Source organism: Emiliania huxleyi (assembly GCF_000372725.1).
Source record: "Emiliania huxleyi CCMP1516 unplaced genomic scaffold EMIHUscaffold_27, whole genome shotgun sequence".
Classification (NCBI taxonomy): domain Eukaryota; phylum Haptophyta; order Isochrysidales; family Noelaerhabdaceae; genus Emiliania; species Emiliania huxleyi.
This window is the reverse complement of record NW_005200011.1, coordinates 348077-373008: the sequence shown is the minus strand read 5'-3', so window position 1 is coordinate 373008 and position 24932 is coordinate 348077. Positions and strand designations below refer to the sequence as shown.

The window sequence follows — 24932 nt, the reverse complement described above, 5'->3', positions numbered from 1 at the left end:
GTGCGGTCGCCGTTCTGCCTCACATGCCTGCGGACAGCGCCGACGGGTGGTGAGGAGGGCGGAGAGCCGGCGGGCGTGGTGTGCGCGCGGTCGCCGCGCGCTGGTGGGCAAAACCTCTTCCCGCCGAACCGCTTTCCGCTGTCGAGGCTCCTCCAAAGGCGGGCGCGGTGCGGGCGGCGCGTGGCGCAAACGGGTGCTTTGTGGGGGGAATGAGGGGCTTGTGCACGGACCTTCAGGCGACATGACGATCGGCTGGCGACCCGCTAGGGTCGACAGTTGAGCTAGGGAGTGTGGCGATGGCCGCCCAAATGCGAACGCAGGAGATAAGATGCTTTGCGGCGACGTACCGTGGGAAGGTTCAAGTCGGCGCTCGGTTGCATTACAAGGCTCCTTGTCACGTGGAGTTCTACGTGCGTCCCACGGGTCAAGGCGCACGCGCAGCCGAGCTGTTGGAGAGAGACAGGGGTCTCTCTCGTTGCGCGTTTTGGTCATGGCCCTCGGCGAGGCCGAGGGCGGAGTGGCTGCGGGGACTGAAGCAGAGGACATCACCGAGGTGCTCAAGTCGGAGCGGGCCGGGCGACGCTTGCCGCTCAAGGAGGACGAGATCACTGCCTCGGCCGAGCTATTGGCGAAGTACGTGACTGCGGACGAGGTGTGGTCGAGCCTCGGTGATGAGGACCTCTTCGGGGTGTACGCGGACACGTTTGCCCAGGCCATCGGCAAGGAGCTGCCGCCCATTCAGATGGCTCTAGCCAAAATGTGGTGGATGGACGCTCGCCCAGCGCCTCGGGAGAAGGAGGCTGTGGAGGTGTCATCACCACCGGAGGCGGCGGCGGCGGCCGCCGAAAAAGTCGAGACGATCGACGCGGGCACGAGCTGCTCGGACCTGAAGACAAAGGGGATGTCCAAGACCGAGCTTTCCGTGATGGCGGAGCAGCTCAGGGCTATGGGGTGCACTGCTGACGAGGCTATCGGCCTGTCTGGCGTCATCCTCTACGGCAAGTGAATCAACCGGTCGCAGCGGCCAGACATCGGCTACGGCGACTCGCTCTGCGCGCTCAAGACCTTCCGCGAGCTTGACAAGGCTCCGGCCGCCAAGACCTTCTTCACGCTCTCCAAGGCTAAGGACCGGGATGCCCTCACGCAGTTCTGGGCGCAGGGGCACCAGCTGCTGGTCGACGGCGGCCGGTCCCACCTCGCGATGCTCATGCTGAGGGAGGGTGTAGAGGATGTAGAGTGTAGAGCACTGTAGAGCTGTAGAGATGTAGAGCGCTGTAGAGCGCTGTAGAGCTGTAGAGCTCTACATCCGCCGCGTGACGAGGCGGGTGCGTTGTAGAGCGATGAGGGAAAACAGAGGGTGTTTGGTGCTCCATTCTGGAAACTCGCGAGTTTCCCTGAGTCTGAGAGCTGGTCTGGGGCAAAATCTGACGCAAAATTGAGGAAATCGGCACGATACCCAGGCGGTCGCAGGATATTTTCCAGGTATACCCGGGGTTTTCCAGGTATACCCGCAAAATACCCGGTATTTTGCCGATTTGGCTGATTTTGGGCCCAAACCAGCCTCAGACACGGCTCAGAGCCCGGAAAATTTGATGGTTTTCCCGGGAAAATAGAGAGGAAAAGAGAGGGTGCTGCAGAGAAAAAAGGAAAAGAAAAGAGACGGGGTGCGAGAGGAAAACCTTGTTCAGCCTACCTAAGTAAGCCCCGTTCAGGCAGGGGTACTTGAACTCGGCGGCGTTCTCACGCGTGCGTCCCACGGCTTTCGCGTGCAACGGGGATGCCGCAGCACGGGACCCGCTAGCCGTCCTTGTCAAAGGCAGCGCAGGCGCAGGCCAGCCGACGCCAGCCCACGCCCTATGAGTACCTGCAAAGAAGTTTCTTCCCTTGTACGATAAATCGCAATCACGTCGGCCAACGCCGCTTGGCCGCCTGCCTTACCTGGGTGGCATAGGCCAGCGTCCATGCCGTACGTCCCGCCGCACCGCCGAAACCAGGTCCCGGCGCCAGCTGCCGGCGCAGAGTCGCAAGGCAAGTCGCTCAGCGACCTCGTCGACAGGCCGCCGCCGCGGCAGCAGCGCGAGCCGCTCCGCGCCGGCGGTGGCGGTGCGGGCGGCGGCCTCGACTCGCGTGGGCCGCCGCGTCACGGCGGCGCCGCCGACCTCTCAAGGTCGGCGCTGCGGGCGCCGCCGCCCGACAAGGACTACTCTGTCGACCGGGGCCGGGACTTGTCAGTCGACCGACTGGCCGAGGCTACCGGCTATAAGTACAACCCAAAGGGCGCGCCGTCACGCTTCGGCTCCGCTGGCCGCAACCCGCACCGGCCGCTGGGCGAGGGCGAGGACGTGCCGGGCGGGGTGCGCGGGGAGGGCTATTCGTAGGAGTGGCGGGAGAGGGCTGTGGCGGAAGGGCGAGAGGGAGTCTTCGCGGCGAGCCTTGCCCCACGCACCCGCCTCAGGCGCGGCTCGACGAGGACGGCATGGTGTACGACATGGGCGGCGGCCAGTGCACCTATTTCCAGGACCGGATGCGGCAGTACCCCTTTGCGACAGAGACGGTGGGCTGCAGTGTAGGACTGGTCCCGTGGGGCCCGGCGCCTCAGCGCACCTCGAGAGGGGTGGGGGGCAGGGAGGAACGAGGAGGGAAGAGACGGAGGGAGAGGGAGGGAGCAGCCACTCGGTGCACAACCCCCGCGCATGCCCGTCGCGCAGGCGGGGCTCGCGCTGCTGCGCCGGCTCCTCCTCGTCGAGCGGCGCCCTCGATCAACGCCACCTCGGAGGAACGAGAGGAGTGACTGCTAGGCTCCTCCTGGTCAACGAGCGTGTCTTTGCCCTCTCCGACGCGCGCGTGAACGCCACCTCGGACCCCACAGAGACGGCGCGTCACGGCGAGCATGCCTGGGAGCGGCCGCCGCCGGAGCTGTGACAGAGCATGCCTCAGAGTGTGACTGTACGTGGCGCAGGCGAGCACCTGTACGTGATGAAGCCGACGATGAAGTCCGCGCCAAAGAGTGCGGGAATGGCCCCGGGGAGGCACGGGGAATTCCCCCCCCCTGGGTGGCAGGGGGGATTGCCTTTTTGGGGGGGGGAGCCCCCCCCCCCCCCCCCCTCGCCCCCTCGCCCCGGACCCCACCCCCGCCCCCACTCCCCAGGCGCTCTACCTGCGCCTAAAGTCCTTCCAGCGCTTCACCGAGAGCTGGGTCCTCGAGCGCGCCGCCGCGCCGCCCACGCCGCCGCGCCCCACCGCTGAGGCGCCCCCCTGGACTCGCGGCAGGCACTCTTCGAGCGCGCCGCCGCACGAGGCGTCTTCGACCCGTGGCTGCAGTCCGCAGGCGGCGGCGGTGGCAGCGGCGAGGGTGAGAATGGCGGCAACGGCGGCGGCGGTAGCAGCGGCGGGCGGCCTCTCCTGCGCGTGGCGTCGCTCGGGGGAGGGCCCGGGTACGAGCTGCTCGCCTTGGCTTGGTACTTGGAGCAGCTCGCAGGGGAGCGAGGCGTGGCGCCGCCGAGGCTTGACTTGGTCTCCCTCGACCTGCAGCCGTCGTGGGAGCCGTACCTGCTCGCGCTGCCAGAGCCGGCCGAGGCGGAGGCGGGTGGCGGCGGCACCACGTACCGCTTCGCGCAGTGGGATATCAAGGCGGGCGTCGACGCGCGCGACGCGGCGGGCGGCCCGCTCGACCTCTGCCTCGTCTCGAACGTGCTCGTCTACTGTTCCGACGAGCCGTCCGCCGCCGTGCTCGCCGCGCTGCTGGAGAGCGGCGTCAAGGCGATCCTCCTCAATGAACGCGGCGGCGAGCAAAAGATGGTCGGCATGGTCGAGCGGCACGGCGTCGTCGTCGCCAAGCTGCTCGACCAGGACTCCGCTGCCGGCCGGGACGACAGGCAGCTCGTCTTTGCGCCTGCCGGCACTTCGCTGCCGAGCCCGAGCGGAGCGCTGGCGCATGTGTTTCCCAACGTGCCGTATGAGGAGTCAAAGCAGAGGTAGTAGCCACCACACGTTGGGGGGAGCAGGGGGTTGACATCCGTGATTTTCACGCAAAATCCACAAAAATTACGACTCACATGTGAGATGTGAAAATTTCCGGCGTGAAGAGAAGGAAATAAATAAATGAAAACGGACACCTCTACTGTGAGATGGGTGGCTCCGGCTCAGGTCAGAGGGCCCAGCGACTCGTCGGTTGAGTGTAAACGGGCATCCCCGAGTGGCTTCAAACCAAACAGGGTGTGAATAGAGCTGTCTTGATGGTGCTGAGGACGAAGCCACCTCAAACTTTGATGAAGCCGCGAGTTTTTATAGTTTTCATTAGCTGTGAATAGTTATTGCGCCCGCCGCAGCCCGCCCTATTCCACTGGGCACGCGCCACGGGCCACACGAGAGCCCTGGAAGAGCCCAGCTGGCATGTTCTATCGCCCGGGTGGCGGGCTGTCTGCATACAGACGTCTCGTCGCCATGGCTGACGCACGACTGGTCCGACGTGCGGTGGGATTTTGACCTCAGACAGGCCGTCGGTGTCGGCGGGCTGACGGCGGCCGCCGGAATCGCGATTCGCTCTGCCAGCTGCCAGCAGCCTCGTGTCGCGGCTCTCACAGTGCAGCGGTGGTGATTGGTCTTTGCGCCGTCGCTCGACGGCGTCACCGCCCATCCGACCTGCGCAGCTCCTGCAGCTCCTGCAGCTCCTGCTGTCAGTCTTCTGCTCTCACTCGCCGCGCGCGGATTGTGCGCCGCGCCAAGCAGGACACATGCTCATGCAAACAGTGCGAGAACTTGGTTGCGCCGCTTAGTGGCGGCGCTGCTTTAGAGGAAGCGGCAGCGTGGGATGCACAGCAGATGGAGGCGGCGCGGCATGCCAAGGAGCTGCAATCGCGTCCTGGGGGCGGCAGCGCCAGCAACGAGCAAGGAGAGACTGGCGTAGGTTGAGCGGCTGAGTGCAGCAAGGGCCAAGGGCAATAAAAAAGAATGTGGGCGTCGGCGATACGGGCGCCGCTAGGCTCAACGAGGAGATGCTGTGCAGTTAGAGAGCTCGTAGCGAGCTCGATTTTGATGAGAATTTAGATGAGAAATCCCTCAATTTTGAGTAAAAAACGCCAAAAAAACGGCGCCTGCGGCGGGCCAGCCTCCGGCGGCGCCTGCGGCGGGCCGCTGGGGCTTCCTCCCCAGACCCAGTTTACACCCGAGCTATGCCCCACGACCTGAGCCGGAGCCGGTAAAAAGGAACAGGTCCCCGCCCGTCGGCGTGCGATCTTTTGTGCAGGGTTCTTTGTGGGTGTGGTCGGCGGCGACTAGCCGGGGTCGTCCTCCCGGATGGGGGACTAGCACTAGCCGTCTTCCACATGGTCCCTCGGGTCCCTGCTGCTCCTAATCTCTTCGTACATCCTCCTGCTGATCTCCGCAACGTCCTGCTCCCTCCCCCGTCTCGCCCTGCGCGTCTGCTCCACCTCTCCCCCGTCGTCTGCCCTGCGACGTGTCGTCTGGCGGCGGGTCCTCCATAGTCGGTTGAGGTCGCCGCCCTCCTCGTGCCTCTTCCCAACGTTCCCTCGGCGGCCGATGCCGTCTGCCTCCGACTCCGCCGTCCCCGGGTCTGCCCTGCTCTCGTCTGCGCTAGTTTCTGTTTCGTCATCACCGGCGCACTTGTAGCACTTGGTCTTGGAGTGCAGTCATTAACCTCACATCCAGGGCCGGGGAGCTAAGAAGCGCACCCAGCGGGCCGGATGATCGATATCGGGTTGCGGGCAAGAGAGCCCTAGCCCTGGGGGGTGCGCGGTCGCAGGGCCATAACACGGGTCTCCGAGGGTTGGCTCCGTGTACCGGGGGTTTCCCCTCAACTGCAGAACACACCCTTTACTCGTAGCTAAAGAATCCTCTCTGGGTGTTTGTCTGTGCTTTGTGTTTCCCCTAGCTGCGGAGCGCCCCCTCTACTCGGAGCTAGTGGACACGACACTAGCTAGTGATACGAGAATACGTACCGCCCCCACGCAACTACTCGACGATAATACGAGAATACGCAGCAGCGAGACGCCTATAAAGAAACAGCGAGGTAAAGTTCGGCGGCTCTGATTGCCGAAAGTTGTCGTAAAACGCGGGCGAAAGCAAAGCCGCATGGGGTTGACCGACAGCCGCGCCGCTCGAGCCTCCCGTGCCACGCGCGGCGACACGCACACCGCGCGCCAGTCAGCGCACTGGTAGTACTGCACCAGCCAGCACGGCGTGGAGTGCAATGTATTGAGGGCACTGTACTGGGCGCCAGCCAGCATGCCTCAGCACAGAGCGAGAGAGCATGCTGCGCACCCTGACGCAGCGTCAGCTCGCCTCCAATCAGGCTCTCTCACCGCCGCACAGCGGTCCACGAGCACCTGCGGCTGTGCTGCTCAACGCTCAAGCTCTGGGGCCTCCCCTCATTGTCGCAGCTTTGCGCAGTGCAGCGTGCGAGCAGCGCAGCGCCGGGCCGACCCCTGGCACGCCCAGGCGGACGTGAGACGGAGGCCCGCGCCGAGCGAGTGCGAGCTGCATCGGCGGCCATGTCTCCCGCAGCCGCGAGCGAGCAGCTCAAAGAGGCAGCATCGCGCATGCTTTTCGGAAACGTTCTCTATTGATTCTGCGTCTGTCCTCTTCTTTCTCCCCTTCTTGTATGCTTTGCACATCGCGTCGATTCCTTTTCGCGTGAGCACCAGCCTGAAGCCCGCCCAGCAGCTGAACCGCTCCCTAAGTCGAAGGAGCATCATCAGTCTCACCCACTTCGCTCGCTGCCCACCGTCTCCGCTCCCTCCCGCTTGAGCCGCGTCGATTCCTTTTCGCGTGAGCACCAGCCTGAAGCCCGCCCGGCAGCTGAACCGCTCCCTTAAGTCGAAGGAGCATCGTCAGTCTCACCCACTTCACTCGCTGCCCACCGTCTCCGCTCCCTCCCGCTTGAGCCGCCGTCGCGGCCCTCGTTCGTCCCACTGGCTGTTGGCCCGCCCCTGCGTTGCCTCCGTTATCCCTCCTCCTCCGCGACTCCCTCCGTCGGCCGGCGTGCACAGCACTCCTAGCTGGCTCCCCGCTCGTAGGATTCTATCCGCCTCGTGTATGTCGTCTCGCGGCGCATCACCCTTCCTCTCTCCGAGTCGGGTCGGGCCCTTCTCCTGGGGGTCATGAACACGTCTCCGCCACCTGCCCCTTCGCCCTCTTCCAATTGATGCGTCGCGGTGCCACGCCCGTACCGTCTCCTCCCCCCGCCTCCTCCTTCCCTATCGCGCAGCCGCCGCGCCGCGCCCCGCCCGATGATTAATAATTAAGATTACCCGGAATACGGTACGCAATTAAGGAATTAATGAAGTGAATTAATCAATTAAGTGAGCGCCCTCGCGTCACCTATGACTCGACCAGTGCGAAGGTGAAGAGATGTCACCGAGCATGCGTGCAGCTGGCCCGGAGGGGAGAGAGAGAGAGAGAGAGAGAGAGAGAGAGAGAGAGAGAGAGAGAGAGAGAGAGGGAGGGGGGAGAGAGAGAGAGAGAGAGAGAGAGAGAGAGAGAGAGAGAGAGAGAGAGAGAGAGGGAGAGGGAGAGAGAGAGAGAGAGACCCGAGAGAGAGAGAGAGAGAGAGAGAGAGAGAGAGCCGAGAGAGAGAGAGAGAGAGAGAGAGAGAGAGAGAGAGAGAGAGAGAGCAGAGAGAGAGAGAGAGCAGAGAGAGAGAGAGCAGAGAGAGAGAGAGCAGAGAGAGAGAGAGCACAGAGAGAGATATTGAAAATGGCGACAACAGTGCCGAGCAGCAGCAGCAGCACGCCCACGGCCCGAGCCAGAGCGAGGAGACGGAACGGCCGAGCCGACAACGGAGGCAGCGAGCAAAAAGGCAGCTCGGCGCGGCTCGCGCGCCGCGTGCGCCAAGCAGCCGAGGCTGCCGAGGAGGCCGAGGAGGCCGAGGAGGCCGAGGAGGCCGAGGAGGCCGAGGAGGCCGAGGAGGCCGAGGAGGCCCCCCCCTCCCCCCCGGCGACTCGAACCGGGAGCCAGTCGACGCACGAACGGAACGCTCGCACATCACCGGATATGTCAACTCGCAGCAGCGAGGCAGCAGCTCATATACAGTGGACTTTACTCAAAGCAGCGCAGAAGCGCTCGCAGAGCGGTGCGCAGCGCCGCGCACGCCACGCCGCGGGCGGTCGGACGAGCGCAGCGTACGTCGGCCGCGAGCCGCGTCGCCAGCCGTCTCGCGAGAGAGCGGCGCCACCACGTGCGCGCAGCAGCCGCCGCGGCAGAGACGAGCCGCGGCGACGTCCGCTAACTGCCATTGGAGGTCCCAAGCAAAAATAAAAAACAAACCACGGCTCAAACTTCGCAAAAAAAGACGGAGTCGCCCGCCTCGCAACCCACACGACATGGAGGAAAGAGTAGTAATGGTCACGGGTGGCAGCGGTCTGGTCGGCAAGGGCATCCAGGCCGCCCTAGCCAACGGCCGCTGTGGCGAGACGCCCGCCAACGAAAAGTGGGTCTACCTCTCGAGCAAGGAGGCAGACCTGCGGGACCGGCGCGTGCCACGCACATTGCCACACACACTCCCTGCCACGCACGCACGCGACCCCGCGGTGAAGTAAGCTCGTGTGTCTGAGCCTGCAAAAGTACCTGTGCGTTGTTCGCAGGGAGTCGACGCGACTTGCATACGAGAAGCATCGGCCCACGCACGTGATCCACCTCGCGGCGATGGTGGGCGGACTCTTCAAAAACATGAGCCACAAGGTCAGTAGTCACCGCTTTGCCATGTGCTGCGGTCAGCGGTCAGCCTGACCGCTCTGCTCTCTCCTGCGCGCGGCGCAGGTGGAGTTTTGGCAGCAGAACGTGGCCATCAACGACAACGTAATGCACTGGGCCAAAGAGTACAAGGTGGCTCGGTAAAGTGCACCTTCCGAGCTTGCGAGACGCTTCCGACACTCGCGCGGCGTGTCGCACAGGTGCAAAAGCTTGTCTCCTGCCTGTCCACCTGCATCTTCCCGGACAAGACTTCTTACCCGATCGACGAGACGATGATCCACTCGGGCCCGCCGCACCAGGCGCCTTCCGAGACCCGTCCGAGACCCTTGCGTGACCAGTCGCTGCCCCAGCCCACGCTGCCCCCGCCGAGCCGGACGACTGCTAGCAACTGTGCCACCGCACCGCCCCGCCGCCCTCACCCCCGCCCACTCCCTGCCACGCCAGTCCAACGAGTCGTATGCCTACGCCAAGCGCATGATCGACGTGCTCAACCGGTGCTACAACGAGGAGTACGGCTGCAACTTCACCTCGGCGCGCCGCCACGCCGCTAGTCTCCTCCCCTCCCCACACAGCACGGCGTGCATGGCCCGCCCTTTCGCCGCTTGTACCAGCAGTCGGCGGCGCCTCGCGCTTGCACCGCTCCACCCCCTCGTTCGCCCGCGCCCGCACGCCCGCGCGCTGCGCTACAGGTCGTCCCCACAAACATCTTCGGTCCGCACGACAACTTCTCCATCCAGGCGCGCCTCATAGGAAGAGCGGAATACAACTAGCACGGCGGGCAACCTCCATCGACGAACCGTCTTCCTCCGCCTCGCCGCCCTCCCTCTCCACCGCTTCCCTCGCTGCCGCTCCCCTCGCTGCCGCTCTTCCGCGGCCCTCGCCGCCGCTCCCCTCGCCAAGCCACTCGCTGCCGATTTCCCCGCCGCCGCCGCCATCGCTGCCGTCGCTTCCTGCCGCCGGTTCCCCCTCTGCCGCCCATTGCTGCCGCCTTCCCCGCCCCCCACATGGCGGAGCAGAGTGCACGAGGCGCGTCCGCGACGCGTCCATGACGCGTCCCCGTAGGACGGCCACGTCCTGCCCGGCCTGATGCACAAGTGCCTGCTTGCGCAGCGTGGCGAGAGCGGCCCGTTTACCATTTGGGGCTCAGGCGCTCTCACTCCCACCCACACTGACACACACACACACACACACACACACACACACACACACACACACACACACACACACACACACACACACACACACACACACACACACACGCACACACACACGCACTCTCACACACACGCACACACACACAACTCTCGTGCACTGGGGTCTTGCACTCTGAATGCCGGGGGTGGGGCCTGCCTGCCTCACGTGGCGATGCGGGGCATAGCCTGGACCAGCGTGAAGAGCTTTGGGCTTCTACTGGCCGCAGGCACGCCGCTGCGCCAGTTCATCTTCAACGAGGATTTGGGCGCGCTGATGGTGGTGAGCCGTTTCCTAGAACCTTCCACCACTGGAGCCCTGTGGCAAGATCGCCTCTGTGGCTTGTCGGGGCTAGCGCGCCCGACAGTTCATCGCGGGCTCGCACCCGCCGCTGCTCTGAGGGCAGCTCCTCCTCGCTTCCCTCCCCTCCCGCTGTGCAGTGGACGTTGCGCAACTATGACTCTCCCGAGCCGATCATTCTCTCTGTCGGAGAGGAGGATGAGGTGACGATCCGGGACGCGGCGCTCGCGGTGGTGTCCGGGATGGGCTACACCGGCGAGGTGGTCGTTGCCACCTCTGAGAAACCTCCGAGACACCTCCTCGAGCCACATGCCCGCCGCTCCGTCGCGCGCCTCCGCGCCCTCGGCACGCCACAGCAGCACGCCGACCGTCCGTGACACGTCCGCTAGGTGGTCTTTGACACCACCAAGAGCGACGGGCAGCACAAGAAGACCGCTTCCAACGCCAAGCTGATGGCGCTTCACCCGGAGTTCCAGTTCACGCCCTTCAAGCAGGCTGTCAAGCAGACGTGCGAGTGGTTCAAGGCCAACTACGACACTGCGAGGAAGTGAGGGCGCCCTTCCCGCCGCGGCCGCGGGGTGCACGGACCCCCCATCACCGCGGTTTGAACGACGGCTCACTGTCGCCCGAGGAGATTTGCGACGTTTTGCTGCGTGGCGTGTGCTTTTTTGCCTGTCTGTGAGCTGTGTGCGTGAGTCAGCCGTGAGGGTCCGCAGGCGCGTGTTTTCTGTCCCGTCTCCTCGTGAGGCGGTGCCTGGCGCCTCGGAGCTCGTTTACGTAGGGTCGGACCGGAGATTTTAATACATGCTATGCGATGGGCTCGCCCTCACTGGCCCCCAGTCACTTGTCTCTTGTGCTGCGGCGCTAGTGTGAGTGTGAGCGACACTGCTCGGCGACTGCCGGCACACTGTGAGACCATGGGTGTGAGGTAAAACCATGCTACCAGCGCTTGGTCACAGCGGCCCCGAGGTCAGATCCTTCTACTCTGTTGATGACAAGACTTGTCTACTCGCTGGAGCCGAGCAGGAGGGCCCGGCGCACAACCCCTGGTCAACTCACCCTCCGCCCCCTTGCGAGTGCACTGTGAGTGCTCTCTGAGTGCTCTCTGAGTGCTCTCTGAGTGCTAGAGAGTGCTTGCGAGTGCATGGTGAGTGCTCTCTGAGTGCTAGCGAGTGCTTGCGAGTGCATGGTGAGTGCTCAGATGGTCAGGGGGGGATTATGGTGATTTTCAGAAAGTCGCCTCGGGGCACAAACGAACACTGGCGCTGGGAGTACAGGTGCTGAGGATCACAATGGTATATCACTAAGAGTCTAACACGGTCTAGTACTGACACAGCGTCCCGACAAACACACTCAAAATTCTCACTGCTCCGTGCGTCCCGGCGGCACATGCGGCGGCACTGGCGGCGCCGAGGGTCGGCCGTGGGCGCCTCCACGGCGCCGAGCTCGCGAGGGTCATACCGCCAGCTGTACACCTGCTTGTGTGTCTTCGGGCTCCACTTCTTTGGCAGCAGGAACAGCCATTGCTCGCCCGCTTCCTCGTCGAACTCCGGGTCCGCGTCCCAAGCCCAGAGCACAGCGCCGGCCGGCAAGACCGACCTCGCACGCTTCGACCTCTTGTCAGAGAGCCCGTCGGCGACCCGGACGACGCGCCCGGTCGACCAGATCATGTGCGGCTGGTTGGTGTCCTTGTCGGCGTACTTCCAGAGTACCTGAGGGCACGGCTCGGCGGCACAGTGTGAGCGTGTGTCCCGACCGAACACGCTGCTGCTCGACGGCACACCTCGAGCCGCTTGCCGACAAGCGCCGAGTCGAAGGCGGGAGCCTGCTCCTGCTGCCTCCACTCCGTATCATCGGAGATGCCCGCCGCAATGCGCCGCTCCACCTCCGCCTCGGCCTTCCGCTTCAGCTCGTCCGAGTTGAATCGCGTCGTAGACCGCACCTCCACCGCGTCGGCGTCGAGAGTGCCAAGCTGCGTCGAGCCGCCCGCTGCCAGCTGCGGGGGCGCCGCCTCCGTTGGCAGCCCCGACATGCTGTTCGGAGCAAAGTGCTTGCGCGCCTTCTCCTCCTTGATGAGCTCCTCGAGCAGCTTGGTCAGGTGCGCGACGGTGCCGATCCTAGAGTCGGCCGCGAGGGGTGTCTTGTGGTTCTTGCCCAAAAATGCGTGTGGTTTTTGCCCATGCATTACAATGCAACGTATGCGGGAATGTGCATATGAATGCAATTGAATGCATCGAATGCATAATGCAACGAAATGCAATCACGCGCAAAATGCATCGAATGCATATGCAACGAAATGCAATCACGCGCAATATGCAACGAAATGCAATCACGCGCGAAATGCATCGAATGCATATGCAACGAAATGCAATCAGCGAATGCAGTTGTAATGCAGTTGTAATGCAGGCGATGCATGCGAATGCAAAAAATGCACTGCATGGGCAAAAACCACACGCATTTTGGGCAAGAACCACACTTTTCCCGGCCGCGGACGACCAGCGAGTCGCGTACTCGCGCTCCAGCCGAGCCCGAGCACGCGCATCTCGATCTGGTAGCGCAGGAACTCGAGCTGCTGCGCCTCCGGCTTAGGCCTGCCGTGCGGGTAGTTCGGCACCGGCTTCCCGTCGTGCAGCGCCTTGGCCACCTGCAGCGCGGACGTAGCTCGCTGCCCGTCCGGCGCGGCCTACGCCGCACGGGCAGAAAGAGCTCCTTGGCGTACGCGTATCGCTCCACCGCCTTGTTGAGCATCGCGTTCACGCGCTCCTCGCGGCGCTCGAGCTTCTCCGCCGCCTGCGCCTTGAGCGCCTGCCGGCCGGCGTCGCGCGCGCTCGCCACTTCGAGTCGCGCGAACTCGACGAGCGACTCGCGCTGCCGCTCCGTCAGGCCCGAGTAGAAGTAGCCCCCCGAGTGCGCCTGCGCCGCATGCTTACGCTTGCGTCGGTCATGTAGGGTGTTGGGCGGCCGGTCGAAGTCGTGCATCCTCATCTGCTGCGCCATGCCCGACACCGACTCAACTGTCGCGTGCCGCCACATCCGCATCAGGATGTCGAGGCAGCCGAAGTTCGACTCGACGCGGTCGTTGGTCGCGTGCGCGCCGGCCGTCGCAGCGTTGCGGCCCGGATCAGCGCCGACGGCGAACTTGCCCCCCTGCGGCACCAGCATGCTCGAGATCGAGCGCCGCGGGCCGCGCATCGCGAACAGCGCCGCCTCGGCCATCTCCTCGGCCAGTGAGATGACGCGTGCCTCGCATTGGATGTTGCCCGCGCGCGTCGGCTCGCGCGCCTCTGCCAGCACCATCGCGTGGATCGGGTAGAACGTGCCGTCCGCCGCCTTGAGCTCCCCCTTCGCGTGCGCCGCGCGCCACGCCGCGAACTCCGGGTACTTGGCCGCGAAGGAGGCGAAGGGGTCGTAGGCCGGGTCGAGCAGCCGGCGGCCGTCCGCGGCGACGGCCTGCATCATGTCGTAGATGGCGTCGAGCAGCTCGCTCGAGTCGTCGAGCCCCCAGCCGAGCTCGCCCGCCTTGCCGGTGAGCCAGCGCGCCGGCTCGGAGAAGATGTACTTCCAAAGCACATTGACTCGCAAAGCCGCCGTCATCTCGTTGCAGCTCAATACGGTGAGGAGGAAGTTCTCGAGCTTGTTGTCCGCGCCCGTGACCTTCAGTGCCTGCAAGAACTCGAGCGTGCGCTGCTTGTTCCAAAACAGCGGCACCGAGCCGTCGAGCACGCCGTCCTGCCGGTTCCCCTCCGGGCGCTCGTATGGGAGGTGCGGCGCCGAGGGGTGCACCGTCTCAGCTCAGGCGGCCGCCTCGCGCCCCTTGCCCAGAGCGTACGTCTGCGGCGGGGCTGGCGGGGGGCGGTCAAGCGCGCACATGATGCTTAGTGAGGCGGGGCTCGGGCGGTGCCTGGCTCGTGTGCAGCTCCTTACCCGCCGCATAGATCAGGTCGTTCACGGCAACACTCATCCGCTCGTACGAGGAGAAATCGTCGAGCGAGTCCTCGAGCTCCGCCTTGAGGGACTCGGTCTGCTTCAGCGACTGCGTGTTAATGATGATGTTGCGCTGGTGCTGCCCGCAGCGCCCGATGTACGACTTGACCTTGGAGTCTCGCTCCGCCTGGTCCATCCCCGCCCAGGCGGCCTCGCCGACCGCCGCCCTGCCCGCCGACTCCGCCGCCGCCACCAGGAGCTGCTTGAGCTTCTCCGCACCGTTGCAGGTGTCGCCCTGGATGACGGTGTGTTCGGAGAGGCGGTGCATGCCCAGCGAGTCGGGCGGTGGCCCGCCGTCCTGCTCCCAGCTGCCGGCGCCGAACTTGGCATCGTGGACCTTCGACCAGCCCGCAATATACGCTCGCCCGTGCGCGACTTGCTACCTGCGGAGAGCACTGCGCCGCGCATCACTACGTCGACCGTCTCTCCCGCCGCCGCCCCGTGCTCCTCGATCTGAGTATTGGTCGACACGACGCCGAGGCCGTACTTGCTCGACTCGTCGATGCCGAACGAGACGACGCGCTTCGCCTTGGCCACGCGCACGTATTTGATGCACTCGCCCGCGATTGTGAGCTCCATGCGCCGCGCCCGCATCTGCCGCGCGGCCGGCTCGTGGTACACGACGTCGGGCGCCAAGGCGGTGAGACGTTGGCGCCAATCGCCCGCCTGAAACCGCCCGCGCTGGTTGCGGCGCTGCTGCGCCGCGCCGCCGCCCTCCTCCTCGTCGCTCTCGCTCTCGCTCTCGCTCTCACACCTCGCTCGCAGCTCCTTGGCCTCCGCCTTGGCGGCCTTGAGCGTCTCCTGGGTGGCGTCGAGCTTCTTCGCCGCGTTCTCCACCTTGCGTGCGCGCTTGCGAGCAGTCGAGACCTGCTTCGCCTTCTCCTCGAGCGCCGCCACGTGCGCGAGGCCGGCGTCCGCGAGCTTCTTGTTTGCCCGCTCAAGCTTCTTGGTCAGCATCACTACGCGCACGTAGGACGCGCGCTCGACGGCCGCGTCGAAGTTCCGCTTGCGCGTGGCGAGCTGCGCCGCCCGCGCCGCCTTCTGCGCCTCGGAGTAGCCGCGCTGCTGCGCCTCCTTGAGCTCGTTCCTTGCAGCCCGCTTGCGCGCCGCCCGCTTCAAAGCCTTTTGGTGCCTGTCGGCAAAGTTGGCGCGCTCCGGGCGGCAAACCTGCAGCTCGCGCTCGAGCGCGTCGATCTTCTGGTCGCGCAACGCGATGGTCGCGGTGAGCGCCGCGTTCTCCTCTATCATACTGGGAGCAGAAGGCAGCGCGGCCGCCGCCAGAGGCTTGCCGAGAGCGACGCGCAGCAGCGCGCCGCGCCGGTGGATCAGGTCGGCGACGCAGCGTCGCCGACCACGTGAGGAGGCGCTTCGGCTTCCTCTTCGCGCCCGTCGGCGTCACGCCGCGCAAGTGGCCCTCCTTCTTGGTAGCAACGACTTGTAGTTTGTCAGCTGGTCGTCGTTGATGTCGTCGCGTGCGCCGCGCCCTGACCAGCGCATCGCCGCTCGCATCACGAGCACCTTCGTCCCTTCGTCCCACGCTCGCGCGCACACGTCCTTGATGGGCACGAAGGCGTCGACGGGAGCCGCCGCCGCCGACCAGAGCTCCTGCTCCTGCGCAGCTTCGGCTGCGTGCGCAGCGAGCCTCGACGCCCATTCGTGGGTCTTCTCGGGGCTAGGTTCGAAGTGGATCACGAGGAGGGCGATGACGAGAACCTCCGTGTCGCTGGCGTGGGCGTCGCCTGGCTCGAAGAACCTCGAGCCCGTGGAGGTGATGGCAGGCAGAAGTTTTTCTCCTGCGTATGCGCGAAAGCGAGCGTGAGAGAACGTGATCTGTGGCCACGCGCACCGGGTCGGCCAGAAAGCTCATCGCCGACGGTCGCTCTGAGGGCCGGGGCGGCCCCGGGGTAGCCGCCGTGCGCCCGCCCGAGCTGTGCAAGGTGCTTGGCAAGCCGTGTGAGGTTGATCCGTGTCCCCGCCGCAGCAAACCATGGCTATCTTCTACATTCACAGGGTGGGCTTCGGGCATGGACCCCAGGCGAAGTCAAGGCGATGGTTTCTAGAGCAAGCTCTAGATAAAGTTGCCTTGACCGCCGAAGGAGGTCCACGGCGTTTTCAGGGCTGGGACTCGGCGGCGGTCTCTACGAGTGAGAGGCTTCGTGCGACCGCCGACAGGGCGGGCCGCCAAGTAAACTCTAATGTTTCTACTACGCTCTCTGTTCATACGACACAGTGCATTACGACGGTTGGCGCGGCCGGCGCGGCTCTCCCGCGCCGTGCCCGAGACTCCTTTCTCCGCTTTCTCTATTCCATTAATTCATTATCGGTTATTTCATTCGTTCGCTTGTCTGTGCGTTCGTTTAAGGGCTCGGCGCCCTTGCCTACCATCACCGTCGTGCCAGCGGTCTCGTGGTCTCCCAGAAAGAGCGGTCGAAGCGGTCTCGTGGTCTCGGCCAGAAAGAGCATCGCCGACAGTCGCTTTGACTGGCCAGGGCGACCCCGGGGAAGCCACCGTGCACCCGCCCGACCAGTCCAAGGTGCTTGGCAGCACTTGGTAGCTTGAGGCGTGTCTCACAGCCCTGGCCGTGAAGCGGTACCGCCCCAGCCTCCGGCGACCCGACGGCCGCCTCCGCGGCGGCGGCGCCCGCGCGCCGAGCTGCAGCTCCATCGCCAGGGCCAAGCAGTCCGGGCCCTGAGGCCCCCGAGCAGTGCAAACATCCATCGCTTCCATGCCTCGAGGAGCGATCTACCGGCTGTCACCCGTCATCATAGACGCCGAACGAAAACGCCTCTCAACCGCCTCGAGCGAGATTCACTTTGGGTTTGGGGCTTGGAAAATGAATGTTTTAGTGGACCATATCCCCCCTATCATTATGTAATTTTGTCTTTTCACACCCTCGCTTGCGCCACCGTGTCATATAACTAAAAAAAGTGTATTCTTAAAGTAAACACGCATGCGTGTACCCAGTTTCTCCGAGACCTCGCGAGCGGGCAGTGTGGTCTGGGCCGGGCAGGGTAGTGTGGGTTTCACCCGGGGCAACACATACGGCTTTAGCCTTTAGACTTAGTCACCAGCGATCGAGCGACACCTAGCCGGAGACCCGCGCGCCCGTACGCCGTACGTAGGATCGTGTAAGGTCTTGCCGTACACTTGCCGGATGCCGCGCGTTTGGCCGTTGTTCGTTGACGGCGGATGAGACACGTCGTGGACGTGCGGCTCTATCGCATGTGCATGCAGCGCCGGCGGGGCGCCGGCGTCCCCGCGTGTGTGGCACCACGCAGCCCCCCCCCCCCCCCCACACCCCAGAGAGAGTGGAGAGAGAGGTCCTGTGCGCCCCACTTTCAGTGCGCCCCGCCCCCAGGAGCGGCGGGACCCCCGGGGCGGGGCGCGCCTGCGCCGCCTGGAGCCCTTGTCATGCCTTGTGCGGCCGCCGCAACAGAGGATAGTACACGTAGGCTACTTTGGGAGTTGGGACGTAGACGCACGACTCGAAAAAACATGCCAGGAGCGAGCAGGGTCCAAAGTGTGTCCCACACACCACATCTGAGACTCTCTTCATGTCATGGCCACCCTCTCGCGCGCTCGCTCGAGAGCTCGCCGCTTCCCCCGCTCTCGCGCCGCTTCAAGCTCCGCTTGCTGCGGCGCTGAGGCCTCAAGAGCTTCCCCGCGCCGCCTGGCCGTCCCGCTCTCGGCAAGCGGGCCACGGCCGAACCCGTTCGCCATTGCGGTCGGCGGCGCCTCCCGCGCCTACGCCAGTGAGGGCAGCACTTGTGAGGCAAGGGAGCAGGGGGGGGTGAGAGGCAGCATTGGAGTGGGGGGGCGGGGGAACGGGGTGCAGCGGGGGAATGGGAAGCAGCAATGGAAGTGGTGGAGGTGAGGGAGGATGGCAGCGCTGCATGAGGCCCGCGCCTCTGCACGCAACTCGTGAAGCTGCTCGAGCTGAAGCGCCTAGAGAAACGAGCTGACGCGTGGGCGGTCTGGGAGCACACGACACCTTGCCGTCTGCGGCGCCTCGTCCGCGCTAAACGCGCGCTGCTGCAAGTAGTCATCCTCGCGCAAGTCCGCCGGCAGCGGCTGCAGCCGGTGGCGGAGCGCCGCGGCGATCGGCGCAAACTCGGCCCACTGGCGTTTGCTCAGCAGCAGCACGGATGCACCGAGGGTGCCTGCGCCGCGCGGAATGGCACCGAAAGGTGGTGGATGCGGCCAAGTGGGCAATGAGGTGGGCTCTGGCTGCGCGGAGGATAGGGTGAGCGAGAAGGGCGGGTGAGCGGGGGCGGCGCCGTAGCGGCCGGTGCGGCCCACGCGGTGCAAATAGGTTGGCAGCTCGCGAGGGGCGTCAAGGTGGATGACGAGCGAGACGCGGCCTGTGGGACAAGTCGCGGACAGGTCTGGAGATGTGTCCTCGACGTCGAGGCGGGGAGGGTGAGGGGATGTCTCGGCGGTCTCACCAAAGTCGACGCCGCGCGCGAGCAAGTCTGTGCAGACCAGCAGACGCAGGGAGAAAGCGCGAAACTGCGCAACGGCGCCGGATCGCTCCGACTGCGCCAGTCGGGCGGAGACGTAGCCGGCGGGGAAGCCGGCGGCAGACAGGCCAGCCGCCATCCGCGCGCCGCGCGCCGCGTCGTTGCAAAAAATGAGGGCCTGGAGGTGGGAGGGAGGGCAGTTCGCCAAGCTTTGGGTGCCGCGGCGACGAGGTGTAATGATGGCGACGGAGGCGGCGGTGGCGAGAGGGGCGGCGGTGGGGAGGGGCGGCGGTGGGGAGGCGCTCGCGAGAGGAACTAGGTGGCGGGCGCCTGGTGGAAAGTGAGCCGGTCGAGCAGCGAGAGCAGCGCCGCCGCCTGGGCGCTGCTGTGGTTGCCCCGCGGCAGCAGGCTGAAGAACTGGCGCACGCCGAGCAGCGCCGCCGCCTCGTCGCCGCCGCCGCCGCCGCCCACTCCGCCGCCACCTCCGGCCGGCGCGGCGGCGGCGGCGGCGGCGGCGTCGAGGATCGCGTCAGCCTCGGCATCGAGCGGCGCACCGCGCACCTAGCGAATGGGGCGTGGCGCGTCCGCGGCAGCAGAGAGGTGGACAGCGCGTGGAAGAGCACGAGCGAGCTGAGGTCCGGCGCGCGCACACGCGGTGTGCCCAGGGAGGCGGAGACATCCCGGAAGTCTCCCGGAAGTCTCGCCTCGCGGACGAGGGAGAGCTCGTGAGGCCGGCGCATTGCTGCGCGGAGCGCGGCGAGCAGCGGTGGCGGATAGGTGGCGGAGAAGGCGAGGGTCTGCCTGTGTAGTTCGGGCGGGGGTGAGGGGTGGGGGCGGGCGGCAGGCGGGTGGCGGCGACGAGAGTGTTTGCTTGCGCGCAGGCAGCGCCGTGAGCAGGTAGCGCAGCTGGGGCTCGAAGCCCTCCTCCGCAAGCTTATCGGCCTCGTCGAGCACGAGTAGCCGCACGCGCTCCACCACCATCGCCTCCCCGATCAGCAAGCCGACGAGCCGGCCTGCGAACACGTCGCATTGAGGTGCCATGGACACACGCCTCATCATGGGCGGGCTCCGGAGGGATCGTTCGGAAGGTTGCGAGGCTGGGCCACGGCGGGCAGGCGCTCACCGGGTGTGCCGCACGCGAGCTCGCAGCGGGTGGCGGCCGCGGCGTCGGCCTTGACGCGAGTGCCGCCGATGAAGGTGCCGATGCGCACACCGCGCATATGCGCGCCGATCGCGCGGCACACACCCGCGGTCTGCAGCGCCAGCTCGCGCGTCGGCGAGACGAGCAGCGCTTGTGGCCCGCCGCGGCCCGCCACCACGCCCTCCAAAGCGACGACGGCGAAGGCGGCCGTTTTGCCGGTGCCCGACTTTGCTCGCGCCACCAGGTCCGCGCCAAACCGGCCAAGCGGGATGGCGGCCGCCTGGACGGGCGACGGCCGCTCAAAGCCGGCGTCGCGCAGGCCGCGGATGACGGCGTCCGAGAGCGAGAGCTCGGCAAAAGAGGGCAGCGCGCTCTCCTCGACGTCGGCGGTGCGTACGACCATATGCTCTTGACATAGGCCACTGTGCTGCATGAATGCTTGCCCAGCTGTGAACAACACCTCGTGCCACGGCAGCCGCAGGCGCCTGTTGATGGGTCCAGGTGATAGCCCTGGATGGGCAATGCATACGCCTAGTTGGGCCTCAGATCGCCCGACCGCGTCCCGGTGCTCTGTGGTCGGATTTGTGACGCCGCCGCACCGCGCCGCGGCCGGGGGCCCTCCGGAGGCCAAGGATGGCCGTGGCGGACCGGGACGAGCTCTGGGAGGTAGAGTGTCAGTGTATATATTGTAGAGGCCAACCTTGTGCACAATATCTCTCAGTCTAGCTAAGCCAGGGGAGGCGATTCCGGGGCCGTACAGCAGCTTGATGGTGCTTCGCCGGCGTGCGTCCCGGAGCGGTCCCGGTTGGGCGGTCCGGGGGAGAAAACTCAGGACAACGCCGACACCGCTCTGATTCCACTTTTTACTTCAAACAAAGACAGTGGCACGCGCCGCGGCGCGGTGCATGCCACTGTCAGGAGCGGATCCGCCAGTTAGTCGTGTTCACGCCGGGATCGTGTCCTGAGTAACCTGGGCAACCATTCAGGGCGACGAGTAGGGGTGGTTGAAGGGTTGAGGGTTGAGGCCCCCCCTCAACCATCTGGTTGACGGTTGAGACCCCCCGTCAACCCTTTAGTTGGGGAGTGGCAACTCGTCGGAGCTTCCGGCTGGGGACATCTAGGGGGAGCTGGTCGTTTCCGCAGGCGAAAGGATAAGACGACCATGCTCGAGAAAGAAAGAAAGAATGCAGCCGGCAGGGGGGACGATTGCTGAGGGGCCAAGATATGCCGCGAGGAGGGCGGAGTTGCGCCGAAAGGCGAAAGAAGCCGCGAGAACAAGGGATCGGCAGGCGGCGGCGGCGTCGCCGGACGAGGCAGACGAGAGCGACGCGACAGAGGAAGAAGTGACAAGGGAGAGAACGACGAGAGTGGGACGACCGCGAGGTGGCATGAAGGTTGCAGCGAGAATCGGCGAGAGACTGCGAAGAGAGATAGGAAGAGGCGGACGCCCAAGGGGTGGGTGACGCTAGCGCATCACACCCCTCTCCTTAAAATCCCTGTGTGGTGGCGGCGTGCCGCCCTCCCATCCCTCCCTTGGGTTGTCTGTTTTCTTTCTTTCTTTTAGGGACGATTGCTCGAGGACCGGGTGGTGTGGGCCACCGAGTTTCTTTTTTTCGCACGAGTCTGGTGTACCTGTGTTACTGTACCCACTCACTGTCGTGCGAGGGAGCCTCGTTGAGAGAGAGAGATTTTTAGCAATACCAAACAACTCTACACTTTTGTTTGTCCTCGTTGTAAAATTCTTTTTGACGGCGCAAGATATGAAGGGTGGCTATAAGGGCTCTGCCCGCATAAGTCTGTCCACGCTCTTATTGCAATAAAGGCCTCTTTTCGGGCTTGGGGACGCGCGCGATTGGGACTCGTGGCGCCTCCCAGGCCCGCCGCAGCGGTCCCGTGGGTACCTGCCGTCCGTACCGGTCCACAGGCTGGCCATGGGCACATTCGGACCGAACTCGCTGCGCAATCCGGTCTCGGTGTTGCTGTCGGCGGCCGGCAGCCCTCGGGGGTCGAGTCGCCGGATGTTTTTTGCCACACGTGCTCGAGCGTCGAGCTTCCGGCGTTCCCAGTCGCAACTCCCTCCGGCGAGGTGGCTGACATTGCACAATCTCATCGGTGGCGCACTCGGAGAGCACCAGTGCTCTTTCGGTGGGCTGTCGTGGGGTGGTGCACGACACGCATTGAGAGGAGCCGAGAGAAGCAGCGGCTGTGGGGCTTCCACGGCTGCCAAAGGGTGGTTCACGACTACTCTGAGCAGGGCTGTGCTTTGGTTGGGGCTAATTTCGAGAGTTGTGTAGTAGTGAAACAGGGTGTCTGTGAGCTGTAATGTGCGCGTGAGGGCCGTGTGTGGGGTGTTATGAGCCGGTGTGAGCTTAAAGACCCAGGATCAGTGCGGTTTGGGACAGCTCAGGCCTGCTACTGATGGGCCTGGGCCAGGAGAGCGACAGAAAAGGCGAGGTGGTGAGCTGGGAAGCCGCTTCGTCGGCACCTGGACGTGTCGCTCGCGATGAACTGCCAAAAAGCACCTTTCGCGGCTATTGCTCAAAATTGTGGGAGAGAAGGCCTACGTTTTGTGACTGCATCCATGCACCTGGTGCATGAGGGCTGTGGGACGTGACGTTTCACGGTCGGTGGCGCCGATAATGACCACCGGAAAGCCCTCGCAATCACCTCGGATGGGGTCCACCGGGGACAATCTCGAGCCCTCTCCGTCGCATCACGAGCCGGTGTGAGCTTAAAGACCCAGGATCAGTGCGATTTGCGACAGCTCCAGGCTGGTACTGATACGTATGAGCCTCGAGAGGGACGAGGAAGGCCACTCGGGGTCATGACACGAGTCTTACGGGCTCCTAGACGCCCGTTTCACCCATAGACACCGCCGGCACGCACTCCCACTTCACACATGCTCAAGCACAACCCCACCAAAGCACAGCCCTGCTCAAACTGGGCAAGGTCCCCCACTTGGTGACCCAGGTAGCCTCTGGCTCGCCACTGCACTCGGCTCCTCTGCAGCTGTCTCGGGCTCTCCCCACGACAGCACCCCGACGGCAAGCTTTGACGCCCGTCTGGTGGGCCTGCTGTGGCCAAAGCCGCCCCTCACATGCAGCTCGCACCATGACTCGACACTGGGCCCTCTCATCCCGGTCGTGGCGGCGTGTGTGAAGGATGCGCGGCAGAGCCGCTGGCTGGCGCCGCTTGAACGTCCGAGAGCAGCCTCCAGGAGGCGAAATGGGTCGCGGTGCATGTCGCCATCGGCCTCCGGGGGTGGGCCCAGGGCCAGGCCGCTCTAGGCGCCCGCAATACCCGGCAGAGCCCGGCATTGGGGCCGCGCGCGGCGCTGACACAACCCGACGGGTTTGAGGGCCGCCCGCCCAAGAGCCCGCCGACGATCGATCAGTCCACTCTTGCCCGCCAACAGAAATCCCAGAAAGCCAATTGCTGGACTTGGGCCTGCGGGCGGCTTCTCTCGAGGTCTCGCCCTCCCCCCTCTGACGCCGCCGTATGACCTTAGGTGAGGGGCACGACTACCCGCCTGGAAGGCGCTCTCATCAGCAAGTCACCCAGGCACCAACTCCTCCCCTGGCTTAGCTAGACTGAGAGATATTGTGCACATGGTCAGTCTCTACAATGTATACACTGACACTTCACCTCCCAGAGCTCGTCCCGGTCCGCCACGGCCATCCTCGGCCTCCGGAGGGCCCCCGGCCGCGGCGCGGTGCGGCGGAGTCACAAATCCGACAGAGCACCGGGACGCGGTCGGGCGATCTGAGGCCCAACTAGGCGTATGCATTGCCCATTCAGGGCTATCACCTGGACCCATCAACAGGCGCCTGCGGCGCCGTGGTCACGAGGTGTTGTTCACACCTGCCCAACCATTCATGCAGCACAGTAGTCTGATCAAGCGAGAAAAAATCTTGCGACGACAGCCAGAGGCACGTCGCGCCCTTCACGTCGACGTCGGCACAGCCAAAGGCAGGTCGTCGATGCCCAAGAAGGGCGTCAAGCGGCCGCTCGGTGCGCCACCCACCAATGAGGAACTCTCCGCATACAGCGAGACGGAGCTCTTGTACAAGTCTAACCTTTTCCGCCTCTCCACTGCCGAGCTCATCAAGGAGGTGGTGCCGCCGCAGAGCAGCCAGCTCGAGGTGGCGGTGCGCGCGCTGCGCGGCGAGATCCTCTCGCTCCCGCCCGCGGAGCTGTCCTGGGAGGACCGCGGCATTGGCAAGCCCCCTCTCGTCTCGCATGCGGAGCTCTCTGGCCTGCGGCTCGCCAACCACAAGGTCTCCCTGCCGTGGGCGCCGCCGGAACACGTCGAGCTCATCGGCTCATACCTGCTGCGGACGGTCGTGCGGCCATCGCTCGACGTCGACGTTGCCGTGCGCATCCCTCGCGCGTGCCTCCTGTCCAAAGATTACCTCGACCATCGGTGCGGCGACGCTTCCGAGACTCTGCCTTCCCTCTCCCCTGCCGCCACGCCGCTGTCACGCGCTCACCGACACACTTGTCGACGCCTCTGCATCCACCCACTCGCGCCGCCACGCCCACGGCACTCGATACGCCACAGCCCCCGACAGTGTCCGGGACCTGTCGACAGGTACGTCGACAAGCGGCAGCTCTACCTTGCGCACCTCGGCGCTCAGCTCGCAAAGCCCTCCGCCGCCACCGCCGCCACCGCCGCCGCCACCGCCGCCACCGCCGCCACCACCGCCGCCGCCGAGCTGCGGTCTGCGAGCTTCGTTTGGCTCCCACATCACCAGGACCCTCGTTGGCCTGTCCTCCAGCTCCGGATGCCGGCGAGGGGGACTTTAGGGACACATCCGAGTCGTCTCCCAGACTTCCGAGACGCGTCCACCTCTTGCTTGCAGGCCGTCAGCGGCGGCTGGGTCGTGCGGCTCATCCCGGTGCTGCCGGCCGACGCCTTTGCCGCGGCGAAGCTCGCGCCGGAGCGAGTCAACTTGCGCGACCGGACGTCCGCCACAGCCAAGGGGGCGACCGCGGGCGCTGATGCGCCCGGCGCAGCGCCGTCGCCAGAGTACAACAATCGTCTCGGTCCGGGACAATTCCGAGACATCTCCCTCCCGCCGCCTCCGCGCAACGCTCCTCTGGCGCAACGCCTCTGCTGCTTCCACCCGCCCGCCGCCACGCCCCC

At 65.3% G+C, this 24932-nt stretch overlaps 5 protein-coding genes across 5 annotated transcripts; 3 read left to right on the top strand and 2 right to left on the bottom strand.

Annotated features, from left to right (window-relative positions):
* Window positions 1-490: 490 nt before the first annotated feature.
* On the top strand, window positions 491-1252 carry EMIHUDRAFT_206627 (hypothetical protein; the record flags this gene model as incomplete). The annotated part of the gene is made up of 2 exons (XM_005776975.1): window positions 491-922; window positions 1022-1252. 2 exons carry the CDS (start codon window positions 491-493, stop codon window positions 1250-1252), a joined length of 663 nt encoding a protein of 220 aa, XP_005777032.1.
* A 709-nt stretch (window positions 1253-1961) lies between these two features.
* On the top strand, window positions 1962-4054 carry EMIHUDRAFT_450537 (hypothetical protein; the record flags this gene model as incomplete). Its single annotated transcript, XM_005776974.1, has 9 exons — window positions 1962-2048; window positions 2199-2354; window positions 2456-2554; window positions 2709-2731; window positions 2799-2884; window positions 2960-3060; window positions 3149-3196; window positions 3271-3320; window positions 3504-4054. 9 exons carry the CDS (start codon window positions 1962-1964, stop codon window positions 3976-3978), a joined length of 1125 nt encoding a protein of 374 aa, XP_005777031.1. The 3' UTR covers window positions 3979-4054.
* A 4303-nt stretch (window positions 4055-8357) lies between these two features.
* Window positions 8358-10751, top strand: EMIHUDRAFT_206625 (hypothetical protein; the record flags this gene model as incomplete). The annotated part of the gene is made up of 7 exons (XM_005776973.1): window positions 8358-8492; window positions 8626-8697; window positions 8776-8841; window positions 9154-9259; window positions 10130-10182; window positions 10341-10460; window positions 10590-10751. The coding sequence occupies 7 exons, from the start codon at window positions 8358-8360 to the stop codon at window positions 10749-10751; spliced, it is 714 nt and encodes a 237-aa protein (XP_005777030.1).
* A 4828-nt stretch (window positions 10752-15579) lies between these two features.
* EMIHUDRAFT_206623 (hypothetical protein) lies at window positions 15580-16210 on the bottom strand (the record flags this gene model as incomplete). Its single annotated transcript, XM_005776972.1, has 2 exons — window positions 15580-15977; window positions 16171-16210. The coding sequence occupies 2 exons, from the start codon at window positions 16208-16210 to the stop codon at window positions 15580-15582; spliced, it is 438 nt and encodes a 145-aa protein (XP_005777029.1).
* Window positions 16211-17622: 1412 nt separating this feature from the next.
* Window positions 17623-20189, bottom strand: EMIHUDRAFT_427106 (hypothetical protein; the record flags this gene model as incomplete). Its single annotated transcript, XM_005776971.1, has 9 exons — window positions 17623-17929; window positions 18092-18130; window positions 18194-18345; window positions 18463-18546; window positions 18631-18823; window positions 18976-19206; window positions 19350-19446; window positions 19505-19658; window positions 19769-20189. The coding sequence occupies 9 exons, from the start codon at window positions 20187-20189 to the stop codon at window positions 17738-17740; spliced, it is 1563 nt and encodes a 520-aa protein (XP_005777028.1). The 3' UTR covers window positions 17623-17737.
* Window positions 20190-24932: the final 4743 nt, after the last annotated feature.